This window comes from Acanthochromis polyacanthus, chromosome 2 (assembly GCF_021347895.1).
Source record: "Acanthochromis polyacanthus isolate Apoly-LR-REF ecotype Palm Island chromosome 2, KAUST_Apoly_ChrSc, whole genome shotgun sequence".
NCBI classification, from domain to species: Eukaryota; Metazoa; Chordata; class Actinopteri; family Pomacentridae; genus Acanthochromis; species Acanthochromis polyacanthus.
Window position 1 is genome coordinate 16,443,894 of NC_067114.1, and position 13,355 is coordinate 16,457,248.

Below are 13,355 nucleotides of genomic sequence, written 5' to 3' on the forward strand. Positions count from 1 at the left end.
ATACGATTTTGCGTCTTTAAAATGTGGGGGGAAAGTTAAGTTTCCCGTAACTCTGTCTTTAGCTACCGTCAGTCTGGTCCAGCTGTACGAGTGTCTCCTCTCCAGCAGGGGGCGCTGCCGGGCTCTCCGGACACACGGAGCTCCGCGGAGGAAGAAGGAGCTCCGCCACAAGCTGATTAGAGCAGCCAGCGGACACAGGTGGTGGTTGGTGCTATCTACCGGAGGACCGTAAGCACAACAAACCATGAAGAACGAAGGCATAGAGGGCACGGAGAGGTTCCTGAGCCCGGACAGGGGCCGCGGCCTGCGGGCGGTGAGGCACTTCTCTGTGGGGGAGCTGGTGTTCGCCTGCCCCGCTTACTCCTACGTGTTGACGGTGAATGAGAGGGGAGCACACTGTGAGAACTGCTTCAGCAGGTAAACCCACCTCACCTCCACGAAACAGCTCGAAAGCACCTCTGTGACACTTAGCTACAACACGCTGCCTTGTCCTCCGCCGTTTAACGCGGACCGGAGCGGGTTCGTGTCCAGCTGATCGCCGGCTAACCTCGTTACCTTGCTAGGTTAGCTGGTGAACCTCTGGACACACCGAGCTGGTGCTGCTTAAACTGGGTCAATGCGCTGAAGCAGCTCACCTGACCGGAGCTGCAGCGTCTGTGTTGCACTGCAGAGTCAGGAGAGTCTAGCACTGGAGCATAATACAGGCTAAATATGAAATAACTGCTTGTCTTTGCTCTCAGTGGGGCTATTAAGATGCTACTACAGTTATAAACATGGTATCAATGCTTCCAGGTAGCATACTTAGCTAAAGGAGCACTTACCAAGCCATTTATGACACACTGCAAAACATGATTGATGTTGGCACCATTGCTCCTGAAAAACTTCAGTAATGTCAGGCTCAACTATAGCATGAATGCTTGCAGCAATAACTGTGTAGGATGTGGAGTGGTTAGAAAATCCTACAGCATTCAGAGAGTGCTGTCATGTGTAGGTGTGTGTAGGCGCACTCTGTCAAAAACATGAAGTTAAATTCACTGCACTGGCCTCTCAAAGTTTAACTGTGCCACTAGTGACTGTCTTTAAGATTACATTAACTCTGTCCTGTCACACACATGCTTCCTACCGGAGCTGCCATTAAAAGGTTTGCACAGCACTTAAAGGTTATGGAGCTAAATTTAGGTGTCCATGTGTCCCCAGAGAGGAGGAGTCTGGGGATGAGAAGGCCAGGGGTGCATGGGTGACATGAGGAAGGGTGGTGGTACTGAGTGTGCACAATTACTCATTTACAGTATTGTACAGAATTACTCCTTTTTTTAAAAATGAAACTGAACTGAAAATGTTTATAGATTTTGCTAGGTTGTGAGTAAAATCAAGTATTTGGCAAAGTGCATCAGTGTGTCCCACCTCCTCACATCCTAAAACAAATCTGTCTCACATAGCTTCAGTTTAAGAATGAATATACCAAGGCTCTAAATATTATTGGATAGGTATATAAAGTTTTACCCTACATTGACCTACAAACAAACATTAGATGAAGTTCCCTCAAGTGTCTCCTCAGCGCAGTTGTAGTGGATGAATGTGTTGCGTTTCTTTGTCTTTACAGGAGAGAAGACCTTTTTAAGTGTGGCAAATGTAAGCAGGCCTACTACTGCAATGTAGACTGTCAGGTAAGAGGGTCTTTTTATACTTGTTGTTTGTGTGTATAAGGGTGTGGCAGTTTCTCATATTAACACAAGGTCATGATAATGATTAGATTTTATTGAAGACGCTAATTTTTTTTTACTTAAAAAATGTGTTCCTGCAATTGTATCCTAATCAGACATCCTGTGAGACTTTTTTTGTAAAATTCTGCATTCTTGTCTTATTTATTTTGGCCCTATTCCTGATATCTGTTGTCAGGACAGACAGCATGAGGACGGGCATTTCATTGTTTCTGTCAAGAATGTAGAAGATGACTGACTGTCTCATTTCAGCTTGATTCCTTTTGAGTGTGTCTCCTCCGCTGTGTGATGTGTGCTGTCAAAAGATGATCATGTAACATCTCTGATACCAACCCGGAGTAGTTTGAAGAACCTATTTAATGGTTGCTAGACACACCTTGCAACCTTGAGCCACATGTTGAGAACCAATTCAAAAGAGCTCCAAGCAGCCAGAAACAAAGCGAGCACATGCTCACTGCTGTTGCTATGACGATGTGGTCTGTCCTCCCTCTGACTTCGTCTAGTTTTTAAGTCACGGTACAAAACACACTCAGTGCAGCAAAATACAGACAAAGAGATGGAGAGTGAGTTGTTTTCCTGGCTGATTGTTTAAGAAAGATTTGTTATGTCATAATAAAACCATTAAACTGCCACTCGGTTAATTCTCTTTTTTTGTGCTTTGTGCCATTTGTTTATTTTCTGATGCGTATTCTGCTGAAACAGATGCACTTGTGGCAGAAATGAGAATTGTTAACTCATTTCTGATTTCATCTGTGTGTTTGTCTATTTGTGTAGAGAGGGGATTGGCCCATGCATAAGCTGGAGTGTGTAGCCATGTGTGCCTACGGAGAAAACTGGTGTCCATCAGAGACAGTCAGACTGGTGGCCAGAATCATCATGAAACAGGTGAAGTAATAACGAGAAAAAATGGAGTTTCCCTCGGGATTAATAAAGTGTCTGTCTGTCTGTCTGTCAAAATAGAATCATTACATTTTTCTATAATGTTTGTCTGGCAACAATTAAAACTATACCTTAAATGAAAGCAGAATATATTTGCATTGAAATACTTGATTATGTATTAGTAATAACACAAAGACGGTTAAATTAGTAGTTATACATTGCATTTATGTAGAATTGGCTGAATGAAAGAACAGGAGACTGTAAACCCTAAATCAGATTAAGATTCAAATAAGTCCTGATAAACGGTTGACTTGCCTCATATCAGTTCATTTGTATACTTTTGCATGAGTTGTTGAGTGTCTCATCTTCATTTCATTTATTGCAGTTCAGGAGTGTAATTTGTTAAGGCTGGTATCAGCTTTGGCCACAATAGACTGATTATGAAACAGACAGGGAGGACTTATGCTCATGCAGGTTTTATCAGACTTCTTTTAATTTTACCTTGAGTTCAAACAAAGCGTTGTTCTTAGTTCCTGTCAGCTTTCTTGAAGCGTGTTCTGCTGTCATCCAGCTGTGCTTGAAAACTGCTACATTATCATGCAGCGTTTTAATGAGTAATTGGCGCAAAGTTTTTAACAAATCCATCTGTGAAATATGAATTTAGTCATGTCTTTTGCATACCTCTGTTTTTTCCTGAAAATCCTCTCCTGTCTCTCCACTGTGCTTCATGCTGCAGAGAGTCACAACAGAGCGAACCCCTTCAGAAAGAGTGCTGCTGCTCAAAGAGTTTGAATCACGTAAGTAGATCTGTGTGTGTCTGCGCGCGCATGTGTGTGTGCATGTGTGTAAACTTGTGAGCGTTTAGTTACATATCCATGCTCTTTTAGTTACATGGTGCAGTGTGTGTGTGAGATCTTGCTGTGCCTCTGCAGTTGTAGCAGCGTGTCTATTAATATCCTTGACTGTAGCCTCCAGTCCTGGTTCTGTCTCTTTCATTCACTCCAAGTGTGCAGAGCATTGGGACTTAAATCCCAAGCTTCTGGGTGCTGTAATTTCATGTTCTCTCCCCTCCTTTAACAACTACTGCTACTGTGCCCTTGAGCAAGGACTTGAACACAGTGATTGTACTGAGACATGCTTAGCACATAACTTCATTTCCACTCATAATTACAATTCAAAGAAACTTATCTCTGTTACTCTTTTTGCTGCTTCTCTGTTTCCTACAGTTCTTCTGTGCTGCTTTAAAGATACTAATGTGTGGTTTTTATTTTTGATTAACATGAAATCCTGAAAGCACAGTGAAGCTTCTTCTGCTGCTTTACATACTGTAGGTTGATGAAACAAGACTGTGGCTCACCTGAGAGCCCACAAACTGTTTTCTCTGCTCCATTTGAAGTGATCATTTAGTCTGAGCAGTTGTTGCTGGCTCAGATTTGTCACCGCAGGATTGTCACAGAATTAACCTTCACACCTGTCTCTCATGCAAACAAAACAAGTGTGTGGCCAGCTGCTGCAACCAGCCTGAGTCAGTGTGAGTTTGTGTGATTGGCAACAACACATGGCCTTCAGCAGTTGTAGATTTTACAGTGAGGGGTTTCTTCTATAGAGCTATTCTACAAATAAATATGGTGCAAGTCACAAACAATGACAAGACGTAATGATAAAACTGTGGATGAACAGTATAACCTTTATTTTTTATGCCATATCTTTATCCCTCATCTGTGAAATTTCCATTACTAGTGAATGCAATCTTCAAACTTCATTACTGCTGATAGATACCCATGTGTCACTGACTCATGTATGCTCTTAGTCTGACTCACCAGATGTAGGCTGTTAGTATAAGGTTGCCATCAGTCGCACATTTCAAGCTGCTTTCTCTTTCGCTATCAACTTGTTACCGTTTTCAAAATCTCCTTCACTATGAAAACAACAACAACGACAACAGCCTCTGAGCAACAAACTGTGACGTAGAAAATTTCAGGCTTTGAAAAGATTTGGATCATGCAGTAAGGCAGCCCGGCTAGTTGTTTTCAGAGACAGTGCTCATCTCCCTGCATGCAGATGTTACACTAGTCACTATTATAAGGGAACACCATTGCTTTGTCCAGATGGTAGTGACTGATTGAAACAAATATAAACAAGCCAGAGCTTGTTTTCTCCCCTATTGCAGGATGGTTTTAAGGTGCAGCCAGACCATTCCACATGATGCTGTGTTAGTGCTAGAAAATGATCTTTCAATAGAGGTCTGGTTTGTTTTTACGTAGCTGGTTGTCGCTTTTAAAGGGGAATATTTAAATGAGTTTTTGGGTGTTGCCTTTAGAGTTATCCAGCTGTCTCAGGTCCAACAACTGGTCCATTACAATGTTCATTACACCCCATGTAACTCTTTCTTTGTCTCTTGTCATCCCTGTTTCCCCCTTTCTTTCTATGATTCTTTACCCCTGACAGATTTAGATAAGATGGACAGTGAGAAGGACGAGATGAACCAGGCAGACATCGCAGCGCTGCATCACTTCTACTCCAGACACATCAGTGACATCCCTGATGAACAGGCTCTCACTGAGCTCTTTGCACAGGTAAATTCTATGATCAGAGAACGGGGAAGCTAACTTAAATGTTTACTTATTTGCCAGTTTAAATAAAGATGGGTTCTTCTGATGCAACTAGCAAACACTGAGCTCAACTTTGTTGTTTATCAGTTTGATTTCTGTCATTGTCATCCATTGTAGAGGAAGAGGATGTGTTCTAGGTATCAAAATGTACCCCAGAGATTCTTTGGATTCTTTTTGTTTTATTTGGTGGTTTTGCAGAGTTGCACTCTGTATGGATCCTGGCGTGGTTTGTGTACATGTATTACTATGACTGTAGTGTGAACAAACCCTCTCCAGGCCTCAGTCATATAATTCTTAAAAGACTTTGGTTTCGATGTATTATTGCTACATTACACTGGATACCACTGTTGTCTAACTGATAACTGGGGGCATTTCTGTATACGGTTAATGTCCCCTATGTGAGATGTACCATAACTGTTTGGCCACTGGACAGCCCTGACTTAATATTTTATCCCTCTACTAGTAGAAGCCTCTCCATTTCTTGACCACTTCTGTGAGCAGTAGCTGTGACAGGTGGTGCGTGTCCCGACCCAAACCCAGTCAGCTGAGGATGCTTTAGTGGAGATTTTTAGTGGGGAAAAACCACTTAGGCTCTCTAGCAAAATCCTAAGCCTCTATCTGTGTCCCCTTTGCCAGCATCAGTCTCTACAGGCAGAGATTTTAGGGATTTTGAGATTTGCTGCTTTTAGTCCCTTGTTTGTATAGAAGTACCCCCCCCCCCCCCCCCCCCCAAAAAAAAAAAAAAAACACCTAATAAATCCTCAGCCATGCTTTTTTAAACACCAGCTTTAAATCAGTGGATTAAAGGCCTTCTCCCAGAAAGATCCAGGATCTTTATTTAAGTGCGTTCTGTTACTGCCATGTGATATTTTTTAGGAGCACATAGAACACTCTGTACAAGGGCATGCTGGGTTGCTCCGTACATTTTTTTTTTTATACACAAAGCATTAATACACACAATGTGGACGTGCAGTATGTTTACATGTTTAAGATGTGGGTTTTTTTGCACATGGAGGAGCACATGTTAGCTGCAACCAGGATCAGTATCACACACCAGCTGGGTGCTGTCTGTTTAACTCTTCAGCTTTTAGCCCTTTAATTTAATCTGTCTGGCAGAGCTGCTGCCTTCTTTGCCTTCACACTACATGAATGGAAGCAACCCCTTTGGCTTCTTGTCACACAGCCACACTTAATCTCTACTACCGGATTTCCTCCCCCTCAATGGAGGGGGAGTCGCAGCACAGCAGAGTAGAGGGGGTTGCATGTTGTTTTATCGTTATACTCAACCCTGCCGTCTCTGCTGGTTTGTTTGTGTCTTTCCTTCTGTTTTTCTCTGTCCCTCCTGGCCTCACTTGTTTCTTTTGTCTCCAGGTTAACTGTAATGGTTTTACTATAGAGGACGAAGAGCTCTCCCATCTGGGATCGGCTGTTTTTCCTGAGTAAGTTACACATCATCACTATTAAACAGTTATTCATCAAGTTTGTGTACTATGTGAATAAAGCTTTAACAGATTAAATCATACACTGGAAAAAATGCCCCTCTCAAAACAAGAAAAAAAAACATTTTTCAAGGTTTTTTTTTTTTTTTACCTTGAAATAAGTGAAAAAATCTGCCAATAGAACAAGTGGAAATGGCTTGGTCAGATTTCTTGAAATAAAATATGATATTTAGAATATTGAGATCTTAAAATTAGCTGGGAAAACTTATTTTAAGCTGTATTTTATCAGGATTGTCAAGCTTAGGTGTCTTAAAATAAGCCAAGTTTTTCACTCAAAAACAGATTTTTGCTTTCATGTAACCTCCTAATTTGAGATGTATTAAACTTATTTTGTGTTTTCTTGTAAAATACAACTCAAAGCAAGGTAATTTTGAGATTGTTTGCCTTAACAAGATATTTAAGATGCATTGTTTTAAAACAAGTCCCTCCATCTTGCTGAAATGTCTCTTGTTAAGTGAATTTATCTTAAATCAAGTGGGATGAGACATTTAGACTAAAAATAAGACAAATAGACTTGGTAAGATTTTGAATTTTTGCAGTATACAATAATTTCTGCTTTCACTTCTCTGCATGTTTTCAGAAATCCACACTTGTCCCCCCCTCTTCAGTGCCACTTCATCTTCCCAACAGTGTTTTATATATATATGGAACAGTTACCTTTCAATCTGTTTATCTCTTGTGTTTCTGATTTGCTTAATCGTTTTAGTCTCTATCTGCTTATTATATACTGTGTAGCATAAACCATGAAAAGGTTAGAGGCACTTGAGATGTTAAGATTCTTATTCAGCATGAAGTCCCTTCAGGAGGCATTATCAGTCTGAGTTACCTTGAAAACTGAAAAAGTGTGTTTTGAAGAAATGGTGCAGTTTTAAAGGCCGATGGTGCTCACATAATGTATTGATTTATTGATGTGATGTTTTTCTGTTTACTGCACTTTGTTTGAACATCACTGGAAAAACAAGAAATGATTCATGACCTTGTTTTTGAAGGCATCCTCACTTTTCACATCTAAAATCTTTGCACAGTGCTGCATATAGCAACCAAAGTGCTGCACTCCCAACATTATGAAGCTGCTAAATGTCATCTTTTATTACTATTCTTTGATTTCACACCTCGCCTCTACTCTTTCTTTTTCTTCCTTCCAGTGTAGCACTGATGAATCACAGCTGTAGCCCGAATGTCATCGTGACCTATAAAGGCACAGTGGCTGAGGTCAGAGCTGTTAAAGAGATAAACCCGGGAGAGGAGGTAAGGAAGCACAAGAATTATGAAACTAGATACAATTACAGAAAAATAGATAGCCCAGTCTAGTTTTGTGACTGTTTCTCTTCCTCTTATGTGTCTTTTTGCAGATCTTTAACAGTTACATAGACCTGCTTTACCCGACAGAGGACAGGAAAGAGAGGTTGTTGGATTCCTACTTCTTCACATGCCAGTGTACAGAGTGCACCACCAAATCTAAGGTACAGTTGATGCAACTCCCTGGAGAATGCTCTTATGCTGTTACCATTTTGGTTTGTTTATTTGAGAAATATACCAGAAAGCATAGTCAGTCTCTGTTGCCTGTTTGAGGATCATGCTGTCCTCCTCTCTGTGCCGACATCATTACCATTGTTTTTGTTGTTTCTGTTTTTCTTCCTTTCTTTCAGACATTATTCTTTCTCAGTAGCTGTGTCTTTAATCTGTGATTTTCATGTGCAAATCTGTTTTGTTGAGAAATTATAGTAAACATGGAGCAACAAATGCCACAAATCATTTCAACTTCTGACAAGCTAATCGTGCATTTGGAAACTCACACGGCGAGGATTTAGCAAGTGCTTTGAAAATGAAATCCTTGTTTTCAGAGGTCTTAGTGGAATTGTCTCAGTTAGTAGTTTGTAATCATTTTCAGCTGCAGGCTGCTTATATCGTGCATTGCATGGCAAAGTGCTGAATCAGCACAGTAATCAAAAATAAAGCTGACTGAGTGGGTAATGCATGCGGATGTATCTGAGTGTATCTGATTTTGCTGCTTCTCCAGAGTGAACCCTGTACAGAGGTAGAGCCAGTTCAGAAACACAGCTAGTGATACTGAGATGTTTCAATCTTATTTGTAGCCATTTCACTTGAACCTCTTGAAGATATCCTGGTAGAATATGTTGGCATCCAACTGTTTGTGTTGTTTTTGTCTGTCTCTGCCTAGGACAAGGAAAAAATGGAGATTAGAAAGCTGAGTTCTCCACCAGAGCCCGAGGAAATCAGATCCATGGTCCGTTACGCCAAGAATGTCATCGAAGAGTTTAGGAGAGCCAAACACTACAAAAATATCCTGTTTTCTTGGCAGTGAATTCTCATCTTTCTCTTTATCAATGACAGTCTTTCACTTCCCTGCCTCCTCTTCTTTTGCTGCGTTGTCTGCATCATTATTCCTTGACTCTCTTGCACCCCCCAGTGAGCTTTTGGAAATGTGTGAGCTCAGCCAGGAGAAGATGGGAGCTATTTTTGCAGACACCAACGTCTACATGCTGCACATGATGTATCAGGCCATGGGCGTCTGTCTCTACATGCAGGACTGGGACGGCGCTATGAGCTACGGAGAGAAGATCATTCAACCATACAGGTAAATTGATCTGTCATAGATCTGCAGGCAAGCTGTCATGCAGGTTCCGTAGATTCATGCGGTCAGTCAGTTGCACAGTAGTGTTGTGGTCTGACAATCCCCAGAGCAGAAGTGGATGAAAAAGCTCTGTGATTGAGTTAAGTAGCTGCGTGATCTCTCAATCTGTCAGTAAGAATTTAATCTAATTTAGTCGAGCTTTAGTCTTGTTACAGGTGTATAGGTTTGGAGATATTTAAGGGCATGTAAGCACAGTGGGCTGTAGTCACACCACAATACAAACTAATCACGCTGTCAAAAGTTTTTTGTACTTGAACAGAGAGATTAGAAGATTTATGTGCATTTCTCTGTTTTGCGGATGGTCCTTTTATATACAAATATCATCGATCGACTCCTTCCCACTTGTGTAGTAACGATATTCAGATTTCTGAGTTTGTTGTTACAGCTCAGAATAAAATGTTTTATTTATTTCATACTTTACAAAATACAATAGAACTCGTCTTTCCCACATCATGTTCATTTGTTATTTACAATACACCCACTGTGCACGTATTATATTAGGCTTCTGTAGTCGTCACTAAAGCTTGATAATACCTAACATGTTTTCCTTCTGTAGTAAACAACCATCAGCCATGTCTGCTCTAGTATATGTTTTATCTTTTATTTTTGTTATCTCCCAGCTTGGTATGTTTTAAATTTGTGCAGCCACTATAACAGAACAAAATGTTGCATTAATTGTTGACTGCATCTTGTTTTCTCTTTTCGTATTCTCTCTGCAGTGTTCACTATCCAGCCTATTCTCTGAATGTGGCGTCGATGTATTTGAAATTGGGACGTCTGTATTTGGGACTTGAAAAGAAGACACAAGGAGTCAAAGCTCTGAAGAAGGTAAATTTATAGATATTTGATCCATTGATATTTGGATTGTTGGCAATAGAAGAGATTAATTTGACAATTAACGGACTTGAAGAAGTCAGTTAATTGTTGAGCTAGTTGAGAGCTCATCCATGTCATGAGGCTCATATTTCCAAACTGAACTGATCTAAGTTTAGTTTACAGAACTGAATTATTGTATTAGGATGTAACCACATCATGCACAGACAATTTGATCAACTGCCACGGCCTGAGTTTTTCTAAATGGAGAAAATGTTGTTTTTCTGTCTGCAGGCTCTTGCAATCATGGAGGTAGCTCATGGAAAAGACCACCATTATGTAGCAGAGGTCAAACGAGAAATCGAGGATCAGAAGTAAAGAAAGTGGAGCTGAAGGAGCAAAAAGAATGAGAGAGTTTCCAGAGCGATGAACCTTTCTAAAAGAAACAACAAAATACACATACAAAATGCATGGCATGCATCTTATACCTCTCAGTTTTTTAAAACGTTTTTGTTCCTACTCTGTTCTGTCTGCCTCTCTTTGGGCAGTTTCTTTTACATGTCTATCGTCAACCGATAATGACCACGTTTTGTATCTACAGCAGCCTACTTTCTGTCAGACCTGCTCTTAAATGCAGACAAATTAGAGGTACATTTTTTGGAATGGGAAAAAAAAAACATTTGAGATATTTCTCTTGTAACCTTGAGCATGATTTAGAAATGTTGGTTGGTTTGTGCTTAAGCTCAGTTAACCCATACTGTAACTGAAGAAACAATCAGACATGGGAAAAAGAAAACCGTTAAAGCTGCCTTTCAGAAGCGCCAAAGCTTTCATGTGATAGCTCAATATTCTGAAGTCACATTTTGACCCTGTTTTTCTTTCCGAGTGAGTCTGAAATCATTCACTGTGTGTTTATTGACCCATAAATAGACTGTTTCACCATCATGTATGTTTTTGGCTCCAGAGCAGTTGTTCATGATTTAAAAATATGTAGTGAGTAGTTGTTACTGAGGGCATTACTACTTACTTTACAGCCACTGCATTTTTTTCTATCAAATATTCCGCAGCAGAGTTTCTTGCTTCACTAATTCTTGTTTAAGCCGTGAAAAAAAAAAAAAAAAAAAAAAAAGGCGACTGACCATGCATCAGGCGCTCTGTAGCAGCAGAGAAGAGAATGCAAAGAACTATTCCTGAATGAATAACGAGCAGTTTTATTGGCTTATCCTACAGTATGTTTTGCTTGTTTAGAAGAACCACAAAGTGTTGCATGTTTGACTGTTCATAGTGTGCGTTTGTATGCGTGTTTTTCACGTGGGGCTTGTTGACCAAATGGGCCACGGGTTTAACTGACAAGGAACCAGCTATTCTATCTATTCACAGTGTATCCTTAACCAGGGGTGCTGACTTGAGACCAGTTTGCCTCTGAAGTCGCAGTAAAGACATTGGTCGTGTAATCTGACTGATGATCCTGGATCGGAGCCCCTTCGCTCTCAGGAATAAAAGGGGCAACACTGTAGCTTTTGTTGCCTTTCGCCACGATCAACATTATCATAACTTTTTGGTGTTTTCTTAGAAGCGTCATGCATCCAGATCGTCGTGAAGTCACCTTAGCAGCTGTGGGCCGGATTTTACCATGCACTCTAACTTGATAAAATATATCTTTTACGTACAACTGTTCATGAGGGTGTGAGGTGTGTCATCATTACACACGCACACAGGTGACAAGAATGAAATATTTTTTTTGTAATTTCATCTCCCTTTAATCTCTGTTTTAGTGTGAAGTTAATTTTTGCGCTCTTGTAATTTGAGCATACTGAGCTACTTTAGAAGCATTACCTTCAACAGGAGTTGGTATTGAAAACCTAAGAAATCTGTGGGTGGTTGAAAACGAACCGTTTGTTGACAGCAGGGTTGATCATAAATACTGTAAATGTTGCCTGTGGTTTACAGTTTTAACTGACCCCAGCCCACACCCCAAAATCAGGAGCAGTAAAAGGTCATAGAACTGTACTTCTGGAGATTTGAGTAATGAAAAAAAATACCAGGCAACTATGTTTTGTGGCTGCGGGTTAAAATCAGAGTCTTACAATGTGAGTGAGCATTTAAAAAGCTGAGCTAAAGTATTGCAAAGATCATCACTTGGGCCTTATTAAAGGGTTCTTGTTGCACTCCAATTTTGTACAGTTTTTATGACAAAATGATGTCAAAATGGCAATTCTAGAAGCACATTTCGTGTCATTTTAACAGTTTCTGAATGGATAATTGGCCTGTCTGCTGTCTTCATTTTGCACTGCCAGAGAAACTGAAGTCACAGATTGAATTCCTTTCTTCTTATGAAATGCCTATAGCCTCTCCATCTTGTTTACTAAAGAAACAGTTTAATGCATCACATGAATGTGGCTTACTGGTGATTAGAAATAACCAAATGTGATGAGTTGTCTGTAGTCATATTTGTAGCAACTCCTGCATACGTGACTCTCTTTGTCACCTGCAAAAATGCATCTAGAAGGTGCCTGCCTTACAGCTTTGCCTAGGTAATCCAAAAGCACCAGTTTACCAACTTTGTTCCACATGTTTATTTATGTGTGTTTCTGTACAGTGGAAAACATGATGCAAAGAGGGTTTGTAGGCTGGTTGGCACCAACCAAAAACCATCTGAATTTTCTGTTGGCCAGATTTAAGCAGTGCATTTAGGTTCTGGTCAGACATAAAATACACAATATAAATATGTACATTATTTCTTTTTGTGATGTCTTTAGATTTGAAACCTGTGGCATTAGTGTTGTGAAATCCTTACTCATGCTGCATGTAAACCAGGCGAAGACTAATTGAAAGGCCACCAACAATATGTTTTCTGTTTTTCTGTAATGAACTGTTAACCTTTTCAGGCATGAATGTTATTCTATTGGTATGCATTACTAAAATCTGAGCCTCTGGTTCTTTCTGTACTATGTCAGTGGAACTCAATAAATGACAGTATGGCACTTCCTTTGCTGTATATTTGATTAACAGAGTGTAGGAATCTTTCTATGTATTTAATCTCTTTTTCAGGCTCAAACTGTGTTTCTTGATCATGTGACATCAAGATTGCAGACACGTTGAAATAGTGTTATTTAAAGCAATTTTACGGTGACACTTGGATTTGAAGTCTGTAAGAGCATCACAGCAGTCAGAT

At 40.2% G+C, this 13,355-nt stretch overlaps 1 protein-coding gene across 1 annotated transcript; it reads left to right on the forward strand.

Moving 5' to 3' along the window:
- Positions 1 to 103: 103 nt before the first annotated feature.
- On the forward strand, positions 104 to 13,168 carry smyd2a (SET and MYND domain containing 2a). The gene is made up of 12 exons (XM_022193562.2): positions 104 to 417; positions 1,604 to 1,667; positions 2,496 to 2,606; positions 3,337 to 3,397; positions 5,049 to 5,176; positions 6,584 to 6,651; positions 7,857 to 7,959; positions 8,064 to 8,174; positions 8,894 to 9,014; positions 9,136 to 9,310; positions 10,087 to 10,195; positions 10,475 to 13,168. The coding sequence occupies exons 1-12, from the start codon at positions 245 to 247 to the stop codon at positions 10,556 to 10,558; spliced, it is 1,308 nt and encodes a 435-aa protein (XP_022049254.1). The 5' UTR covers positions 104 to 244; the 3' UTR covers positions 10,559 to 13,168.
- Positions 13,169 to 13,355: the final 187 nt, after the last annotated feature.

Bases quoted from the DNA above. Each gene is read 5' to 3' on its own strand.
- smyd2a (XM_022193562.2), top strand. From the start codon at position 245: ATGAAGAACGAAGGCATAGAGGGCACGGAGAGGTTCCTGAGCCCGGAC. The intron at 5,177-6,583 runs GTAAATTCTATG...TTTTGTCTCCAG, and splicing joins TCACTGAGCTCTTTGCACAG to GTTAACTGTAATGGTTTTAC. The intron at 10,196-10,474 runs GTAAATTTATAG...TTCTGTCTGCAG, and splicing joins GAGTCAAAGCTCTGAAGAAG to GCTCTTGCAATCATGGAGGT.